We start from the raw sequence: 21288 nt of genomic DNA on the forward strand, positions 1-21288 counted from the left end.
TGCTATACAAGCAGTTTATCAACTAGCAGTTGTATCAACTATACAAACAGTTTATCAACTAGCCGGTTGGCATATCAGGGGTGGAGTGGAAGAAGCTCGGATTTGGGATTTTCAAATTCAGTGCTGCCACTTACTAGCCATTTGGCCTAGGCAAGTTATCTGAGTTCCCGAACCTGCTTTCTCAACTGCAAAATGGGCATAGTTACATCTCACTTAACTACTGTTAGAATTTGCAGTTATAAGCAGTATATAAAAAGCTGACATTAGGTGCCTCGTTAGCACAGTAGGCAGCGCGTCAGTCTCATAAAAAGCTGACATTGTAGTTATAACTCAGAAATAATTTAAACAATATCCTATCTAATATTTATATTGAGTAAGAACCTGTTATAATGTGGTTAGTCTATAATAATAGAGTAGTTATATTATAATTTTGTTTCAAAATATTTAAAAAGAATGATCTCAGGGCACCTGGCTGGCTCAGTAGGTAGAGCATATGTGTGACACTTGATCTTGAGGTCATGAAGTGCAAGCCCCATGTTGGGTGTAGAGATTACTTTAAAAAAATGCATGATATCATTTAATTCTCACATTAAGTCTTAGAGCTAAGTGCTCTTATCCTCTGTAATCAGGGAGGAAACTAAAACTCTGAAAGGTGAATGACTTGTCTAAAGTCACACAGCTAGGAGGGAACATAGCTAGGGAGCAAAACTAGGTTCTGTGATTGCAAATTCAATATTTAACAAAAATCCGGGGGGATCCCTGGGTGGCTCAGCAGTTTAGCACCTGCCTTTGGCCCGGGGCGCGGTTCTGGAGTCCTGGGATCGGGTCCCGCGTCGGGATCCCTGCGTGGAGCCTGCTTCTCCCTCTGCCTGTGTCTCTGCCTCTCTCTCTGTCTCCTCTCTCTCTCTATCATGAATGAATAAATAAAATCTTTTTTTTTAAATTTTTTTTTTAATTTTTATTTATTTATGATAGTCACAGAGAGAAAGAGAGAGAGGCAGAGACATAGGCAGAGGGAGAAGCAGGCTCCATGCACCGGGAGCCTGATGTGGGATTCGATCCCCGGTCTCCAGGATCGCGCCCTGGGCCAAAGGCAAGCGCCAAACCACTGCGCCACCCAGGGATCCCCTGAATAAATAAAATCTTTAATAAAAAAAAAAAAAAATCCGGGCAGCCCAGGTGGCTCCGCGGTTTAGCGCCACTTTCAGCCCAGGGTGTGATGCTGAAGACCTAGGATCGAGTCCCGCGTCGGGCTCCCTGCATGGATCCAGCTTCTCCTTCTGCCTGTGTCTCTGCCTCTTTCTCTCTCATGAATGAATAAATAAAATATTTAAAAAAAATATTTAACAAAAATCCTTACGAGGAAGTTTATAAAATCATGCGATCAAGAATCAAAGAGATTGTTTCTTCCAGTTACTAGGTATGCTGGAACAAAGTATACATTTTTCAATAGTGAATTCTGTTAAGAGTTTATAGGATGCTGGCTGGTAGCCATTTTCATATTGCTGATTTAGTTGGATGTAATGTATGTACTCATTATTTATGCTAATGGCAGAAAAGATATCATGAGTAAGTGAAATCTATATATAAATGAATGTTTTAAATGTTTGTGTTTCTAAGGGTTTACACCTTGGGAATTAACATAGTACATTGGCACATGCATGGGAATTGGAGTCTGGGTTTAGCTGCTGGTTTTTGAGTTCTGTGTCTTTGAGCTAGTTACTCAGCATAAGCCTAGAACTTACTATACCATCGGGTGGTTTTGGTAATTGTGTAAACTAGTGTACATTAAATACCTGCATAGTGCATAGGTATAATCAATACTGGTTCATCTTTCCTCATTTAATCCACCAATTTTCAATTGTGGGACAATCCTTTGAAGATGGGAGACACACCAAGGTAGTTTCAATAATGTTAAATTATGCTACAAAGTAGCTTTACCTCACTACCCATTCCTACTCAAGTTTCCCTTCAAAGTCCCCAGTGAGATCTTGGGGTTGTATAGGTAAAGTTGGAACTCCCTTCTGCTTATATGAAACTGATATATTTTTAAAAAATGTATTTAAATTAAATTTGCCAACATACAGTATAATACCCAGTGCTCATCTCATCATGTGCCCTCCTTAATGCCCATCATCCTGTCACCCCATCCCTCCACCCACATTTCCTTCAGCAACCCTTTGTTTCCCAGAGTTAGGAATCTCTCATGGTTTGTCTTCCTCTCTAATTTTTCCCCACTCAGTTTTCCCCCTTTCCCTTATGGTTCCTTTCATTATTTCTTATATTCCACCATATCATATGGAGTGAGACCATATGATAATTGTCTTTCTCCAACTGACTTATTTAACTCAGCATAATACCCTCCAGTTCCATCCACGTCAGTGTAAATGGTAGGTATTCATCCTTTCTGATGGCTGAGTATTACTCCATTGTGAATATATACTACAGCCTTCTTCCATTCATCTGTTGAAAGACATCTTGGCTCCTTCCACAGTTTGGCTTTTGTAGACATTGTTGCTATGAACATTGGGGTGCCAAGTGTCCTGTCATTTCACTACATCTGTATCTTTGGGGTAAATACCCAGTATGCAATTGCTGGGTCTAGGGTAGCTCTATTTTTAACTTCTTAAGGACTGTTTTCCAGAGTGGCTACACTAGCTTGCATTCCCACCAACAGTGCAAGAGAGTTTCCCTTTCTCTACATCCTCGCCAACATTTGTTGTTTCCTGTCTTATTAATTTTAGCCATTCTCACTGGTGTAAAGTGGTATCTTATTGTGGTATTGATTTGTATTTCCCTAATGGCTAGTGATTTGGAGCATTTTTTCATGTGCTTGTTGGCCATGTGTAGGTCTTTGGAGAAATGTCAGTTCATGTCTTCTGCCCATTTCATGACTAGATTGTTTATTTCTTGGGTGTTGAGTTTGATAAATTCTTTATAGATTTTGGATATTAGCCCTTTATCTGATATGTCATTTGCAAATATCTTCTCCCATTCTGTAGGTTGTCTTTTAGTTTTGCTGACTGTTCCCTTTGCTGTGCAGAGGTTTTTATCTTGATGAAGTCCCAATAGTTCATTATTGCTTTTGTTTCCCTTGACTTCCTTGATGTGTTTTGCAAGAAGTTGCTGTGGCCAAGTTCAAAAAGGTTGCTGCCTGTGTTCTCCTCTAGGATTTTAATGGATTCTTTTCTCGCATCTAGATCTTTCAGCCATTTTGAGTTTATCTTTGTGTGTGGTGTAAGAGAATGGTCCAGTTTCATTCTTCTGCAGGTGGTTGTCTAATTTTCCTAGCAACGTTTATTGAAGAGGCTGTCCTTTTTCCATTGGATATTCTCTTCTGCTTTGTTGAAGGGGAGTTGACCATAAAATTGAGGGTCCATTTCTGGATTCTTCATTTTGTTCCATTGATCTATGTGTCTGTTTTTGTGCCAGTACCATGCTGTCTTGATGATCACAGCTTTGTAATACAGCCTGAAGTCAGGCATTGTGATGCCCCCCGCTTTGGTTTTCTTTTTCAACATCCCTCTGGCTATTTGGGGTCTTTTCTGATTACACACAAATTTTAGGATTATTTATTCCAACTCTTTAAAGAAAGACTATAGTATTTTGATAGGGATTGCTTTGAATGTGTAGATTGCTCTAGGTAGCATTGACATTTTCACAATATTTATTCTTTCAATCCATGAGCATGGAATACTTTTCCATCTCTTTGTGTCTTCCTCAATTTCTTTCATAAGTGTTCTGTAGTTTGTAGAGTTCTCTTTGGTTAGGTTTATTCCTAGGTATCCTATGGTTTTGGGTGCAATTGTAAATGGGATTGATTCCTTAATTTCTCATTCTTCAGTCTCATTGTTAGTGTATAGAAATGCAACTGATCTCTGTGCATTGATTTTGTATCCTGTCACATTGCTGAATTTCTGTGTGAGTTCTAGCGATTTTGGGAGGCTCTAATATTTCTTGAAGCTATTTAGAAGTAGAAGAAAGATTATTCTGCTTATCTATTATTGATTAACAAGCCATTTAAAAATCATAAAAATGATATGGGGTCAGAAATTCAATTGGGGCTTGGCTGGGTGATTTTTCTCCATGGGGTACTGAGTAGGGCCACTCTGTAGTACTTAACTTGTGGCATGGATAATCTGGGGTTCTAGAAGGCTCCATTCATATATCTGGCACAGTGGTAGGTACAGTTAGAAGGGTAGGCCCAGGTAGGTCTCTCTTCCTCCCCTAGTTTCAGAACCTCCCCACGTGGTCTTTGCAGCAGGGTGGTTGGGCTTCTCCTCTAGTAGCTCAGGGTTCTAAGATTAACGCTTCCAAGAGACAGGAAGTGGAGCTGCCTGGCTTTTGGAGTCTGGACCCAGAACTTGGGGTATTTACTTCTAGCATATTGGTCTTATTGGTCACAGCAGTCACAGAACCCTTCCAGATTCAAGGGTAGGGGACACAGATCATACCTCTCCATGCAAAGAGTGGCAGATAATTTGTCATGAAAGCACTTGAATACTATATGCTTGAAGAGACTACATGTCAAAGGGGCACAATACAGACTTCTAATAAGCCCAGTCATGTGCCACTTTTGATTACTTGTATGTCTGCAGCTGCAGATGTTACTATGAACTTCCCCATTCCATTACTTGGGAGGATAAGGTATACCTGGAATCTGACCTTTACTCTTGGTTCGGTGAATTGCTTCATTATACTTTCATCTCTGCCATCCCCGATCTGGTGGAGTAGGAGATGTAATCTGTTACTCACATATTACTCAGATCTCTACATAACTCACCACTTCTGGGGAAATCTTCCCTAGACAAAACAGGAATAGCCAGCTTTCTCTTTCTGCTGGAGAGATGTGTACTGTGTCTTTAAAAGTTGTCCAAAATTCAGAACAGAGAGAATAATTATCAGAAGGTATGCTCCAATAAACTGCACTTTGTTAAATTAAAAATAAAAGAGATGATTACTCTTTAGGTGTTACTCTTTACAGTTTTTTTTATTTTATTTAATTAAATTTGCCAACACGTAGTGTAACACCCAGTGCTCATTGCATCAAGTGCCCTCCTTAGTGCGCATTGCTCTTTACAATTTTCAATCAAATTTAATTTCTTAGCTGTTACCGTAAGAGATAACTCAGATGCTAATCCTTTTTAGCAGGTTAGTTGCTGTCTCAGTAGCTTTGGAAGGTAGGAAGCAGCAACCGAGATTAATTACATTTTAGATTAATTATTATGTGTTAATTATTGTTAATTATACTATATTTCAAAACTTAGAGGGTAGGTCTTAATTCCTAATACGGTTTATCATGCATAACAGTTCTAGTTAGCCTTTTTGTTTACATGTGAATAAATAGAAAATTTATAAATGAAGCAACTAATCAGTTTCCTTTTAAAAATCAAAGTTCAATCACCCAGAAAAGTTGAAATAGCTGATACACTTATGCTTCTTTGTTTCAAACTATGGAACACGAAAATAAGCGTGCTCTGACTGTAAAACAGTATATTTAGGGTAAACATGTCCCCAAATTCTACTTACTGTCTTACCTACAAATGTATTTAAATATTACTGTCTCTAAAATGACACAGGTTTTACTGAAGTCAGGAAAATGGCAGAAATTTTTATTCTAGTCTAAAACGTGCTTTAGTACTAACCAGAGGAAATTAGGTGGCTATTTATAAGCCAATCAAGAGTCCTTAAACTCCATTATACAAATGATGCAATTCCCCCTTTGTATTGGGTCTGATGGCTTCACTCTTCAATAACGCTGGATCCTTTGGCACACACTCAGGAGGCAGCCAGTAGTTTAGAGACAGATTGCTTTGAGGGCATTGGAGCAGCTGAGGGACTGAGTAACACTACTGAGAAAGGAAAAAGAGGACACTTCCCGAGTTAAAATAAGACAATGCATCTTTGGAGGACATAGTGGCTGGAGGCCAGCAGAATCCTCAGCATCTCAGGCTAACACGTTCTTGTTCAGTTTTCATTTGTACTTTGGAGGGGCTCTAGAAAGCTCAGACAAAAAAAATTAGGATTCAAATGAGTAGGGCGTTTTAGCCAGCTCATATACAGGAAATCCTCTGTTGGTGTAGGAACTGTTCTGATGTTCATTCCTTACAGATTGCTTCTATTCCCCCTGGGTCAGGATGTAAGGGGAGGAGTTAGTGACAAGTCCTAATTTTAGTGATCTCAGTCTACGCTCTAAAAGCGTTGAAATCATTCTGAGTTCTCATAACGTTCGAGGAGAGTTTGGGGTATCTGTGTATGGTCTGGGTAGTGCCTGGCATTTTGCAAGAGACTGATGAGCATCGCCTTTGCCGGTAGACTAGGAAGATCGCTGCTATCCTCTCAGCAAAGAGCAAGCTAATCAGCAGGGGTTCGGGCAGCCTCTCCTTCCCGCTGCAGCTCCGCGTTATTTACTCTGGCTGAAGGAAGGGCCACCAGCTGGCAGACACAACAGCTTCATAATATTTGCACACAATTTGTTTGGGTCGGTTTCTAATCTCTCTCTCTCCGCCTGAAGCTGGGGTTACCCGAAGGAGAATTCAGAGAAACTCTGGAGACGGAGGAGGGGGAAGATTTCGTTTTCCAGTGATTTCTGGGAGGAAATCTAGGACGGGCAGGGTGAAATCGGGTACCATTTGGTTAAGGTTTAAAAAAAAAAACCATCCAGCGTAGGGGGCCAGGTGGTTCTTCAGTGGGAGGGCCGTGCAAGACGAAACCAGCTTTGGGCGAAGGAGGGAGAGGGCGAGAGGACCAGAGCAGGGCGAAGGAATGAAGCCGGGAGTTCCGCCCAGCCTCCCGACCCCGGGCTCCCACCCGCCACGCAGCTGCGGGACGCCGCCCGGGTGGGGGGAAGCCCCGGAATCCCGAGCCTGCGGCACGCCGGGGCTTACGGGAGCTGGCGGACGCGCGCGCGCAGGGGGGCGGGGCCGAGGCGGCGGCGCCTGTGCCTTTAAGGGGCCGGTCTCCGGGCACCGCCGGCCCAGACGCCGGGACGTGCCGGGGGCCGCCCCGCCCCGCCCCGCAGCCGCCCGTTTCCTCCCGGGCGGCGCGACGGCACCTGAGCAACTGCGGCGGCGGCGCCTCGGAGCGGGCGGCCCGGGCTGTGCTGCCCGCGCCGCCGCGTCCTCCCGGTCTCCTTCCCCGGCTGCGCAGGATAAGGGTGAGCAGGCCGCGCCGGGCCGGCCGCCGGCCGCGGGGACCGCGCGGGGTTGGCGGGGGAGAGGGCGCTGCCGGCCGCGGTGTCCCGGGGGGGGGGGGGGGCGGAGGGCCGCGCCGCACGGGGGGCGCGGCCCGGGGCCCGGACTCCGCCTGCGCCGCCTGCGCCGCCGCCGCCGTCGCCGCCGCCGCCGCGTAGGCCTAGGGCGCCGGGGCGCCGCTGGTGGGGCTTCAGCCTGAGCCGGGCCGCCGCGGCGGGGGCTCCGAGGGGCCGCCCAGGGCCCGACCCGAGCCGGGCTGCGCGGCTGCGAGTCCCCTGGGGACGTCTCCCGGTGCGAGGTTGGCCGGAGAGGGCCCTGGGGTGACCGAGGCGCCTATTTTTAGCTGGGCCTCAGGGCCCCCAGGAGGAAGGCGGATTACCGCCGCCTCGGCCGCCGGACAGAGGGAGCCCGTCCGCGGGCCGGAGCTGGGCCATGCTTACGCCATGCTGGAATTTGGGTCCTCGCTGCCCCTCCGGATACTTAGGGGACCGGCGCTGCCGCCTTCCCAGGCCCCCTCCCACCGCCGTGTGCGCGTCCCCGGGTCGCGGCGGGGGGGCGGTTGGGGCTGGGAAAGCGGCGTGAGGGGACTTGGGGAAAACGTGTGGCCCGCCCTCGAGACGGGGGAAGTTACCCCTTCCTCTCCCCGAGGGGTGTGTCCTTCCTCAGTGGCTCCCCCTCCCCCTCCCCCTCCTTTTCCAACAATGAGATTTTCTTGGCGTTTGGGGATCTCGGCCGAAAACCAAACCGGCAGCCTAGAAAAGTCGTTGGGTCATCAGACACCTGGTGTGGGATGTGCCGCGGCGCACGTTTGTCCCGGAGGAGCGTGTGTGCGGCGGAGACGAGCGGCTCGCGTCGCGGGGCAGCGGCGTCCTAACCGCGTCCAGCTGCAGCTTGCTCAGGTTGGGGACCGCGCTGCTGAATGTGAGCCCTTCCTTCGCTTGGGAGGGAGGGAGGGAGGGAGGGATCGACGTTCGCAGTCGGGCCTGTGTCAGAAGGGGATGCCTTGGCAGACCTGGGAATAAGCGCTGCCTGCAAGAGCTAACTGTTCAAAGTTGTAGGGGTTTTTTTTTTTTCTTTCTTTCTTTTTTTTTTTTTTTTTTTTGAGATGCTTTGTGGAAAGTCCTGAAAATTTTGGACGCCCGTACCCTGCCGTAGATCAATACCTTGAGGTAAACGAAGCATGTCGAATTGCACAGAAATAGACCTAAAGTTTGAATTCTTGCTAAGTTAGGTTGCGCTTTTTCTCTCTACCTCACCTAGCCGGCAAATGGCAACACTGTCCTCCGGCTTGGCCAGAAAACGGTTTCTTAGGAGAAACGGAATGATCTTTCCCAAGGATAACACTGAGCACTCTGGAGCTGACCTGTATTTGGGATGGATACCCTGCTTTACTACCGACTGTCGTGTTTACTGTGTTCTCTGAGAAACAAGCTGCCCCCGTCCGTCTCCTTTTAGTTCTAGGATCTAACAAGAAATAGCTGGGCTTATTGTTTGTAGGTTCTAAGAAAAAAATCCATTTTCCTCTGTAACGTTGAATTAGAAATGACTTTTCTAGTTTGGCTGCATGAGCAGTCATAACAGTATCTCTGTCAGGTGTGCTTGGAGAGTGAAGTGTTTACCTTTCTGAGACTCATACTGAAACTTAAAATACAGGAAAGCCTAATGAAAAATTTTCTTCAATGCATTTAAGCACTTTAAAATGATAAGGGACATCCAGTATTACGTAACTCTTTCTTGAAGACTCAGGGTCAACATTATGAATAGCCATTAATATATGGCTTTTTTCTGTATCATCCCTTAGCATCAGTGTCGCTTCTGCTTGATGCGGATGTTTTCTTCAGTCTCTCATCCCAAGTCTTCTAGTTTGTAGGCTTGAGTCTACTTTCAGTAGGGAAAACGTTTTAATAATTAGATGTGAAATAACAGTCAATATAGCTTTTCTAAAGGGCCTGAGAAGTGAAAGCTTTTTTGAGGCTTAACTTCTAAAGGATTCATGTTAAGATTGTTACTGTTACTAAAGTAAAAATGGAATTTTACTTGAAAAAATATGGAAGATGTACTTTTAATTGAATGTTTATTACAATTTTTGTATAGCAAAGAAAGTTGTAATCTAAAAGATCTCATAATACATTGTAAAAATTTAAATTGTTAGTAAACTTAATGTTTCCAGGAAGGTTTTGGGTTTTTCAGGTATCTGACTTCTAATATGTAATAAAGAAATGGAGAGACCGTGCTTTGCAGGAACATTCAATTATTTGAGGTTAACATCTTAGAAACTGCTTGTTCTTGTACTCTTTGTTTTTAAGTTATTTCAAAGTATATAACTATATAGTTAAGATTTAGTTAAATCCAGAGTATGCCTAGAGGTTAGAAGCAAGTGACAGGTTCTTTATAAATGGGATTGATCACTCATGCATAGAGTTTCATTGCTTTCTTTTTCAATTTTTGTGAACATGACTTTGGATGTTCTGATCTGAAAAATGTTTATGTGCAAATCAAAGGGAAAACATTGGTTTAGATAAGGGTATAAGCTACTTTTTCTATAAACAGAATTAAATGGGAAAAATCTTAAGTACTATGAACCTAAGGAGTTTGTTTAACTTAACTTGCTGTATCTGAGCTCTAGAAAAAGAAAAGTAATGATAATTTATAATTGTTTGCATGCCAGACTGTTGACTCGCTATTTAAATTTTTTTTTTTTTTTTGGTCTTTGAGAGAGAGAGAGCACTGCAAACCATTTAGGCTATCCTCTCCTCCGATAGTATAGACTTTAATGTTAAAAAGATAAAATAGGCAAAATGTACTTTTAGTACTAAGAGTAGTTTTAGTAGAGACTCCCAATAGGAAATAGAATATTCTTAGTAATTATTTAAGAAATGTTCTACTCCTTTTGAAAACGTTGTGATTTGCTATTTTACTTGTCACCTTAACTGCTACAAGTGGATTAAGAACTTTTAACTTAAATCTGGTTTCAGAAAATGATTTGTACAGTAAGTGGAACTTAATTGGTTTATACTCCCCTCCTTCCAGGACATTGCTTTTGGATTTCTCTCACTAATTGCTTTGGTCTTTCTGCCTTATGATTCATCCTCTACTCTTGAAGTGGAAGTGCTCAGGCCTTGGTTCACTTTTCTTTTTATATTCCCTGGTGATCTCATCCAATGTCATGGCTTTAAATACCTATATGCTGATGGCTTCCATATTTGTATTTCCAAGCCAGGCTTTCCTTCTTTACTGCAGACAACCTGTTCTGCATTTCCATTTGTAGTTGAAGTAGTCCACTCAAACCGACCTTCCATCTTTCTCTTTAAACCCTACGGTCTGGTCTGCTCTATCGCATTTGATGGCAGCCCCACCCAACATTCAGGCAAAGGAAAAAAAAATAGTTGGAGTCACTCCTGATTTACTCTTTTGTTGGTTACACTTGACTTTCTCATCTTGGGGAATATATCCAGAATAAAGTCACTTCTTACCACCTGTATTGCTTGCTAGGTTGGTTCAAGCCATTTTATCTTTACCTAGATTTCTGCAATTAGCCTCCTGACTGGTCTTCCTGCTTCTTCACTAGCTCCCTAGGTCTCTTTCAACTCAGCAAACAGATCCTATCACTTCTCAAAACACTGCAGTGACTTCTCCTATGCAGAGTAAAGGCCAAAGTCAGTATGGTCCGCAATGCCTTATAGAATCTACTCTTCCTATTCTTTACTTCTCAAGTTAGCTACTACTCTGCCTCCTGCTTATTTCCCTCCAGCCCCACTGGCTGTCATAAGGCCTTTAAATTGACTGTTGTCCTTCCTTGGATCACTTTTTCCCTAAGATATCAGCATGGCCAACTCCTTCAAATCTTTGTCCTTCTAATGTTTTTTTTTTTTTTTTTTTTTTTTTTTTTTAAGATTTTTATTTATTCATGAGAGAGAAAGAGAGGCAGAGACACAGGCAGAGGGAGAAGCAGGCTCCATGCAGGAAGCTGGACGTGAGACTTGATCCCAGGCCACCAGGGCTGCCCCAAATGTTTTTAAAAAAGTCTAACTGCTTTATTTAAATCTGCATTCCCCTGTGGTGCCTGGGTGGCTCAGTTGGTTAAGCATTCAGCTCTTGGTTTTGGCTCACGTGGTGGTCTCAGGGTGGCAAGATGGAGCTCCCTAGTCAGACTGCACTCAGTTGGGGAGTCTGCTTGAATTAGTCTGCTGGAGTTTTTCTCTCTCTCTCCCTCTGTCCCCCCTCCCCACCCACCTCACCCCATGTATGTGCACATGGGTTCTCTCTCTCAAATAAATCTTTAAAAAGGATAAAGCTGCACTCCCCTATTTAGTGATCCCTATATCCTGCTCTGTTTTCTTCATGGCACTTGCCACCTTCCAACACACTATATAATTTCCTTGTTGATTGTATTCATTCGCTCTCCTCTCTGCCCCAAACATATACTATAATGTAACGACTGTGAAGGCAGGGCCATTTGTCTGTTTTGTTTATTGATGGATCCTAAGAGTCTTGGGCAGATGTTCAATAAAGATTTATTAAATAACTATCTGTTCATTATATGTGAATTAATTCCTTATCCTGCAATTTCTTATTGTGATACCTCATTCTTGAACACATATAGTTTTCAGTTTGCTCATTTCCTAGGAACAGAGAACCAAAGAAAAGTGGCAGGAGGCCTCTGGGAATACCTTGGTGGAGGTAGTGATGTGGAACTCTTCTGGACCTTCCCTCTGTGATTAGGATCATTGGTTAGGTAACTTAAAAAGTTGTGTTTTAACACAAACTCAAATATTTGTGTACCTTAAGTGTTTTGTTTTAACTTAAAACATTTATTTTTGTCTTTCTTTTTATTTGGATCAATCTCTTGTCTTTAGTAGGGGTTCCTGATCTTTTTTCTATAAATTGTACCCTAAAACCATTGCCTTTGGTTTCTAGTATTTGTTTCTTTAAAATGGAATGAAAATGTAGGCACTGGGAAACTTTCCAAGTCAAAAATCATTCTGGATTTTCCACTCATTCATCAAGGCCTTCCAAAGAATGTAACATAGTTTTAAAAGAAATAACAGCTTCTGTTTTTATTCTACTATTTAATGAATTTATAGAAATAAGTGAGTGTATAGGAGAGTAGACTGCTCACCAGGAACATTTAGCTTTCTGTAGACACCAGCCCATGTATTTTTACCAAGGGGAAGGATGTCAGTACTCCAGTGAGAGAGGTCCTTTAAGATAGCTTCCATATTGAATACATTTCATAAGGGCCATAGCTTCTTAGCCTACAATTACTAGAGGAAAATGTCCTTAATCCACATTTCTTTATTTTGACTGGTTAGTTAAAATGTTAGATTAGTTATCAGAACTTAAATGATTTTTAGTAATTGTCTATCAAGAGGTCTGATGTTATGCTACATTCTCACTGGAGAACATGGGACAATTATTACTTATTTTTGCACATGAGTCATTTAAGTTGCCAGGGAAACAGTCTGGTCTAGTGAAATAAGCTAGAAGTCCATACGTAGAGATCTACAGGTCTTAAACTTTAATAACTCCCAGATTTTATGCAAGTTTCTTTTTTTCACTATGTGTAATGTGTGGCATAATGGAAAAAGCATGGGTGCTAGGGAGTCTGAAGAGCTTAGTTTTGGTTTTGCTAGTTAGTACCCCTTACTGTGTGTTAACCTCCCTAAGGCTCATTTACCTGGCTTGTATTATCTTACTAGTTGCTACATAAGGGATAGCTAATTATTAGAGTGCTTATTTGCTGTAAGTCTCTGTTAACACTTTAGGTGCAGAACTATATTTTGTCATTTCAAACAATTTTATATGAGACAGGTACTATTTGGTGGAAACTAGGGAGATAGGTTTAATAATTTGTCCATAGAGCAAGTAAGAGGAAGAACTTGAATGTGAACTGAGGTATTCTGATTCTAGAGTCCATCCTCACTCATTGAGCTGTTTTGTAAGAATGCTTTCTAAACAATAATAACAACAAACCACCACCAATATTAATAATGGAGTGTTTGGCTGGCTCAGTTGGTGGAGTGTGCCACTCTTGATCTTGGGGTCATGAGTTCAAGCCCCACGTTGGGCATAGAGATTACTTAAAAGTAAATAAAGTACTGTCTCTGTGCAATTTTCTGTTAGGTGTTAGAAAGCTACATTAATGTTACAGATTTTTTATATTTTTATTTAGAAAATAGGTAGACCATGATCTTTTTAGATTCCAAGAAGTCTTTTCAGTTTCAGTTCCTATGAGTATGTATTATAAGTTACTGCCATGTGATCTTGTAGGCATTGCTCAGTGGTTATATCAGAAAGGCCAACTGTTGTCACCCCATCTAAAATATATACTCTATTTTTTATCCCAGCCTTACATTTTTTTTCATTGATTAGTTACTACCTAACATTGTAGTATATGTTTATTTATATGCTTGATAGCTGTGTCACTTATAAGCACTATGACACAGGAACTTTGTCTTGTTTACCAATAGACCAATTCTATTTCTGGTAGATGGCATTCTTTTTTTTTTTTTTTTTTAATTTATTCATGAGAGACACAGAGAGAGAGAGAGAGGCAGAGACACAGGCAGAGGGAGAAGCAGGCTCTGTGCAGGGAGCTTGATGCAGGTATCTGTCCCGGGACTCCAGGATCACGCCCTGGGCCGAAGGCAGGCGCTAGACTGCTGAGCCATCCAGGGGTCCCAAGTAGGTGGCATTCGATTTAATGATGAATGAGTTGCTTGATTGAACATGATTGGGACTCACTGAGCCTTCTGCTAGTTCTTTGTGCCATTCTCCTTTATAGTATTGCTAGTTGATTTACGTGAAATGACGTGTAAAATGAGACTTCGAGAGTAAGGGTTTCTGGGTTACTCTTGAGAGCTGAATGGAAAACTACTTAATACACAAATTTCAGCAAAAATATATCTGTGCACAGTTCCAGTTAACTTTGTTGATCAGTAATGTAAGTGTTCTGAGTAAAATGTATACATAATTTAGTGATTACATGTGTTGAGATCTAGTTATCTTTGAAATAAACTTGAACAAGCTAAGCTGTACATCGAAAGCTCCCAAGTGTTCTGAATGCTGTGTTGCTGAACGTTTAAGATGTTTTCTTATATTTTTAATATCCACACACAGGTTAAATTCATTTATGTTGCTTCTGACTTGTACTTACTTAGTTTATTGGGAAGTCATGTTTATTTGAAATGTGCTCTATAATTCTTCTACCGTTTTTATAACTTGAATGTCTGAGGTTGACTGACGTTTTTGATTTCTGGGATGTGAATTTCTCAAGCTTGTCATATCATTTGGTACTCTTCATTTCTGGGTAGTTTCAGGTACTATGGTGTATAATACTTGTGGTTGGTACACTGTTCCTGATGAATGGGCGTCATTTCTTAAAGCGCTTTGAGCTTGACCTAGATGTTAACTGTAATTTTAAGTTTAAATTGGATCCTTTGTAAAAGTGACTTCGTTATTTTGCTCCTTTGGTGGTTGGGGGTGGGGGAGTGTCTAAAAAATTACATTTAGTTTTAACTTGAATGAAGTCTTTCTGGACTTGAAATTTTTGGGGTACTTTTCAAGTAAAATATACACTTAAGATTAGCCTTGGAATTATATAACCCATATATATTCCATAGCCTTGGAAGATATAACCCATGCATTTACCTTCTCCGATAGGGGTAGGGGATAAAAGAAATACTTTATAAATAAACATAGAATAACTGTAAAATTCAGTAAGGCTGAATTCTTGTCTCCTTGTTTCGCATTATTTATCTGGCATAAATGAGTAATTATATTCTATATGCTTTCAGTTTTATTTAAGCAAAACATCCCAGCAGCATTTAAAATAACATACTACTTTTCAAAAGATTTTATTTTTCTTTTTAAAAGTAATCTCTACACCCAGCATAGGGCTCAAATTCACAACCCCCAAATCAAGAGTCAAATCACTTCACCAACTGAACCACGTGGTGCCTCTAAAATAACATACTACTTTTTGTGTAGGGAGTTTCAGCAGTTATTACTCTGGGTTACTATATCTGATTTCTTAAGGTAGCTTTGCGCTAGTCAAGAAAATCCTGGGTATTTTTGTAAAGATTTTAGAACTTTCTTATATTTTGAAGTATTTGCTTTAAAAAAATTTTTTTTTTAAAAATTAAAAAGGGAGATGGGGGTTGGATTTGTTCTATAGTATAACTTTCGAGAGGTGCTTAGCACTGTCATAATTTATAAAATTAAGAAGCAGGAAAGCATATGCCTGTTTGCTTGTTAGATAGATAGATTTATTTATTTATTTAAAAGATTTTATTTATTTATTCATGAGAGACAGAGAGAGACAGAGAAGGGAGGCAGAGACACAGGCAGAGGGAGAAGCAGGCTCCATGCGGGGAGCCCGACGCTGGACTTGATCCTGGGTCTCCAGGATCACACCCTGGGCTGAAGGTGGTGCTAAATCGCTGAGCCACCCAGGCTGCCCAGCTTGTTAGTTTTAAATTTATGTTTACCTCTTTGTACTTGTTATCTTTCTATTTTGTTGAGAGTTAAAACATATTGAATGATTCAGGTATACAAGAGACTGTCTATAATTTAAAGATTAAATATAAAAGAAATAGCCCTGTACTAAATACCTGTGTACCTTTCATCAGTTTTATTTAAATTTTTTTCTTTTAAAATTAAGTACATAAAAATATTCATAAAATATATGTAAGATAAAGAGTAAGGATATAGTGAAGAGCCTGTACCTAATATCCAGTTAAGAATGTTATCCTAACTTTTAATTTTTTTTTTTTTTTAGTTTTGCCACATATATTCCTAACTTTTTTTTGTTTTGTTTTTGAACTTTATAATTGAGATCCTTCTGAATGAGTTTATTTACAACTTCTGTTTACCCTTAGCTTTATGGTCCTGATATTCTTCCACCATGTTATATATAGCTCTTATTCATTCACTTTCACTGCTGCATGGAGATTTCATTGTGTGAGTATTTTTCACTTTATTACCTGTTCATGGGCATTTCGGTGGTTTCCAAATTGGCAAATACTAAAGTTAGATACCCTAATGAAATGATCCCTTGTGGATTCTGCACTAATGCTTACTGAGAGGAGACATATTTTCTAATGTGTACTGGCCATTTTTTTCTTTTCTCTGGAATGGCTGTTTATCTTTTTTTTTTTTTTTTTTTTTAAGATTTTATTTATTTATTTATTCATGAGAGACACAAAGAAAGGCAGAGACATAGGCAGAGGGAGACACAGGCTCTCTGCGGGGAGCGCCATGTGGGACTTGATCCCAGGACCCCAGGATCATGACCTGAGCCAAAGGCAGATAGGTGCTCAACCACTGAACCACCCAGGTGCCCCTGTTTTTCCTTTTTGATTGACAGGAGTTCTGTATATGTTCTGAATATGTTCTTTGCTGATTAGTATCACAAATGTCTTCTCTCACTTTGTGACTTGTCGTCGTCTTTTTTTTTTTTTTTTTTTTTGGTCTTCTTGTATAGTGTGTTAATAAAAGTTAAAAATTTTAATTTAGTTGAATTTATCAGTATTTTCCTTTTACGATTTATACTTTGTGTCTTAGGAAATCCTTCCCTACCTCAATGTTATAAAGGTACTCTTATATGTCCTTTTATGTTGTCTTTCACAATTCTTTGCCTAGAATTGATTTTTATTTCTTCTTTTTTTATGCTACTGTTTTCTCTAAAATTTTACTGCTTAGCATTTCAGTTTGTTTTTTAAGGCTAAAATGTGTGAATTTACTAGATGCTTTGAAATAAGTCTTTGAGTTAATAGTTTTGTGCATGGTCTATAGCTTGCTTTTAGAGTTGTAAGAAAATAATTATGTAAGAATGTTAAAGTATGGATAAAGTATAGGTAACTTTTTTTTTTTTTAAGATTTTATTTATTTATTCGTGAGAATACACAGGGAGGAGAAAGAGAGAGAGGCAGAGGCAGAGACAGAGGCAGAGGGAGAAGCAGGCTCCATGCAAGGAGCCTGACAGTGGGACTCTATCCCAGGTCCCCAGGATCACGCCCTGGGCTGCAGGCGGCGCTAAACCGCTGAGCCACTGGGGCTGCCCAAAGTATAGGTAACTTGAACGTCTTCACTCACCCCATGTGACATTATAAGAGATTTGTAAACATTTTAGTGATGCCAGTGTTTGCATGTGGTTTTCCTGAATTGTTATGGACATTGTTGTGAATTATTGTCTGGTTAATTATTTCCTTAAGTAGCAGCTCTTTGTGCTTGGTATTTTGCAATTTCACCACAGTGCCCTGTAAGTGTGGACAAACTTATCTATATCCAACTAGTATTAAGGGTATATGTATAATTTGAGGAATCCGATCTTTCAAGTTAGGAAAATTCTTGGCTCTTTAAATATGGCTTGTATTTTCACTTCTCTTTTGAAAGACCTAAGTGGGGTCTTTGTATATTAATTGCTCTTTCAGTTTTTTTCCCTTTTTTTTTTTTTTATGCCTCATACTAGGTGAATTCAGTCAGTACTCTGCAGTAGTTTCCAATTCTGCTCTGTTCAGCATAGACTTCCATTTTGTCTGTTGAATCTATATGCCACTATCTACAGTTTTCATTTCTTAGATTTGGAGTTGCTTTTTCAAATACACCTGTTTCCGTTCTTTTCTTTTTTTCTCTGTAATCTTTTTGCTACTTTAAAAAAGGAATCTCTTATCTCTCTAACATCTTCAACGTGTTCAAATTTAAAAATCTTTGTGAAGACTATTTTATAAAACTAATACCATTTGGTGTTAATAACTTTATTGACCCCACCCCCATCATTAAATTTCTTCCTGTGGTTTGGAATTTTGGTTTGTTAGGCTTGGAGATTTTTTAACACTTTTTTTTTCCATCAGTGCTAACTCCCTGTACCATTATAAGTTATTTTCAGTTTCACCCAGGCTCACTATATCTCTAGTCACAGTGAAAAGAAAAAGAAAGAAGTGGTTATAAGTGTTTTTAATATACAATCCTGTACTAAGAATAAGAAAGGAGAAGATATATGTGTGTGTGTGTGTGTGTGTGTGTGTGTATATATATATATATATATATATATATTGCTCTTATTAAAAATAGAAGAGAATGTATGTGTGTGTGTGGGGGGGTACCTAGATGGCTCAGTTGGTTAAGTGTCTGCCTTTGGCTCAGGTCATGATGTTAGAGTCCTAGGATGGAGCCATGCTCGGCGGGAAGCCTGCTTCTCCTGCTGCCTCATGCCCGCTCACACTCTCTCACTTTCTCTGTCAAATAAATAAATCTTTAGAAAAGATGGCTTTAAAAAAGTAGAAGAGAAATGAAATCTAAATGATGGTTACTTATGGGGGACAGAAGCATAGTGTAGAAAGTACAAGACTATAATCCATGCTTTGAATTTTCCTTTTTCTTAAGACTTGACTTTGGAGCCATTTAAATATTTTACGTAATTATTAAACAAAAATTTAAAAATGTCTACAAGTCAAAGTTAAGTGAAACCACTGAATCTTACTCGTATTCACTTGGTGAACACCAGAGTGAACTATACCATGTGACTTTAAAACATGGTAACTTGACTATATGTCCCAATTAGAATGTACTCTGGGAAGAGAATGGAAGAAGGATGGCAAAAAAGGAAAACAAGTTGAACTATTACAGTCATAGTCTTGGTAGTAACATATACATTGTTATTCCAGTACTGAGTAATGTGTGCATTGTGGGCCAAATGAGATGAGTGATTACATTGGTATTGTTGAAAACAGATTTTTGCCATTGTTGAAAACTGATGTAGTGTTAAGGTCAGTGAAATATGTAGAAATGCTATACTACTAAGTTTGAATGAAAGGATCTGTAGGAGTCATGCAGTAATTTAACTTATTAAAAATGTATCTATTTTTTGGCTCTGTTGACTAAAAAGACCTAGAAGCAATGATCAACCTATTAGCAAAGAAACACTCCTGGTGCCTATATTGTAGTCTTTAAATACGTTTCATGACAAAAGTAAACTAGTGCTTAGAGTGGGCATTTTCTAAGGCAGGAAATGTATAAGACTGAACCTACAAATTAAAGATTACTTTCTGTGTTACAATATTACTATAAGGTTATAGAGAGAACACACGTTATATATTTAAAACAACACACGTTTATTATACCATGGTTTCTGTGGGTCAGGAGTTTGCTTAACTGGGTCCTTGCTTAACTAGATCTACAGTGTTTCACAAAACTGTTACCAAGTTGACCAGGGCTGGGGCGCCATCTGAAGCTTAGGCTAGGGAAAGATCTGCTTCCATGTTCAAGTGGTTGGTGGTAGTATTCATTTCCTTGAAAGTTGCCCAAGTGAAAGCCTCAGTTTCTTGCTAGTTGTTGTCCAGGAAGCTGACTTAGCTCCTTGCCATATGGCCATTTTTCATAGGCAGCTTACAGCATGGCAGCTTGCTTCTTCAAAGCCGTTGAGGGAGAGAAAGTGTCCTAATAAAATGGGTTATAGTCTTAGGTTACATCATGTATATGTAATCCTTCAGATCCTGTTACCTTTCCCCTACTTTATTGATTAGAAGCAAGTTACAGGTCTCACACTTAATAGGAGGAGGTTGAACAAAGGTGAGACTACCAGGAGGTTGGGACCATGGGGACTACTCTATAGGGTCTGTTTGTCACAGCCTAGAACATACCAGCAGCAATAGACAGACTCAAGGCTATGAGGGTAGTAGTGTCAAAACAACACAAGAGCCATCCTGAATACCATTGGCCAAAAGGGGGGGCGGGGGATTTGAACATCGATAAAGATAGTAATTAATTAATTGACAAATGAAATGTTTGACCTGTGAATTCATGATAACTAAACCTTAAAAAAACCTTTACTTAGTTGCTCTTGGTCCAGCTTATTATTTTGACATGTGGTAAATAAACATTTGTCCTATTCCCACAATTTGTGGGATCAGGAGAGAAATTTCTATAGATGTAGTCTACCAAATCAAGAAAGAATGATAGAATATCACCATTTTGTATCTCTTAATAACGTTGAGGCAAAGATCACCAGTAGCTGCTATTGTCACTACAAAGGGGGAGACATCTGGACATTAGATACCTACTTTTAGAAGTATGCCATGCTGTCTATGCCATAGTCATACAATCAAGTCATAATCCTGAATCTGATGTAGTCTTTATTTTTTTTTTAAACATTTATTTATTTGAGGTAGTTCACACAGGAGAGGAGCAGAGGGAGAGACTCCTGAGCATGAGGGGCTTGATCTCATGACCCTGAGATCAGAACCTAAGCCAAAACCAAGAGTCAGTCACTTAACAGACTGTGCCACCTAGGTGCCCCCTGATGGAGCCTTTAAATTTACCAATTTATAGGAAATAAAAGGATAAAAAACTTGTTAAATACTATGAAGATACCATCCACAAAATTCATACTGGGAATCCCTACAGGACCAACTCCCTGGTTCTTCCACCTCCCCAAATTCTGAGAACGATAAACCAAATAATAAAAAGAGAAACCTAGGTGATAAATGAATCAGTCAACACAGAATAACTGAAAAGATATTTACAAAGTAGTTGGGGAGATATGAATACTAGCTTAATACTCGATAATAAGGAGTTGTTTAAAATTTTCTGTAAGGCTAGATGTTTTGTCCTTTTTCCTCTCCAGTTCAGAGCTTTTATAGAGCTGTAACTCTAGGTAATAGGTTTGCAGCCTGGTTATTTTTCATCTTTCTCTTTGCCTCCCCTCCTTCCCACTTTCTCCTCCTGCCCACAACATGTGTAACTCCTGTTCCCATTCCTACTCCTTGGTGTCAAGTAGTGATTCGGGTTCATTTCTATTGCTGTTACCTGCAGGAGCTGAATACTTTTGCCTATTCGAGAGCCAGGATCTGGTCGTCACCTCCATTCTTTTCTACACTGCATTTAGGTATTGGTTACTGTTTTGGATTTTTATTGTTTCTGATTCAGGGAGATGTTATCTTAGTTTTGAGTTCAGCCATATCTTTGATGATCTTTATCTTTTTTCCATCATTTTAAGTGTTTGGGATAGAACCATCCTTATTGGAAATCTTCATCTTCATTTTTACCTCTTATATTCCTAATTTGTTTTTTGATGCTTAGCTCAGTGTCCTGACTG

The 21288-nt window shown here is 40.2% G+C and overlaps 1 protein-coding gene across 21 annotated transcripts in view; it reads left to right on the forward strand.

The window, feature by feature from the left end:
* Positions 1 to 6929: 6929 nt before the first annotated feature.
* Positions 6930 to 21288, forward strand: part of KTN1 (kinectin 1) — a 102830-nt gene continuing 88471 nt past the window's right edge. For 8 of the 21 annotated variants that reach the window (XM_072761630.1, XM_072761632.1, XM_072761634.1 and 5 more), the window contains exon 1: positions 6930 to 7156. Coding sequence is in view for 8 of the 21 variants with exons in the window: in XM_026000635.2 (XP_025856420.2) it covers positions 7637 to 8092 (456 nt within the window). In the remaining 13 variants the exon portion in view is untranslated. Of the gene's footprint in view, positions 7157 to 7363; positions 8115 to 21288 lie in introns of those variants that run through there. The other 13 variants (XM_026000635.2, XM_026000637.2, XM_026000639.2 and 10 more) reach the window with 4 other exon arrangements.

Source organism: Vulpes vulpes, chromosome 6 (assembly GCF_048418805.1).
Source record: "Vulpes vulpes isolate BD-2025 chromosome 6, VulVul3, whole genome shotgun sequence".
NCBI classification, from domain to species: Eukaryota; Metazoa; Chordata; class Mammalia; order Carnivora; family Canidae; genus Vulpes; species Vulpes vulpes.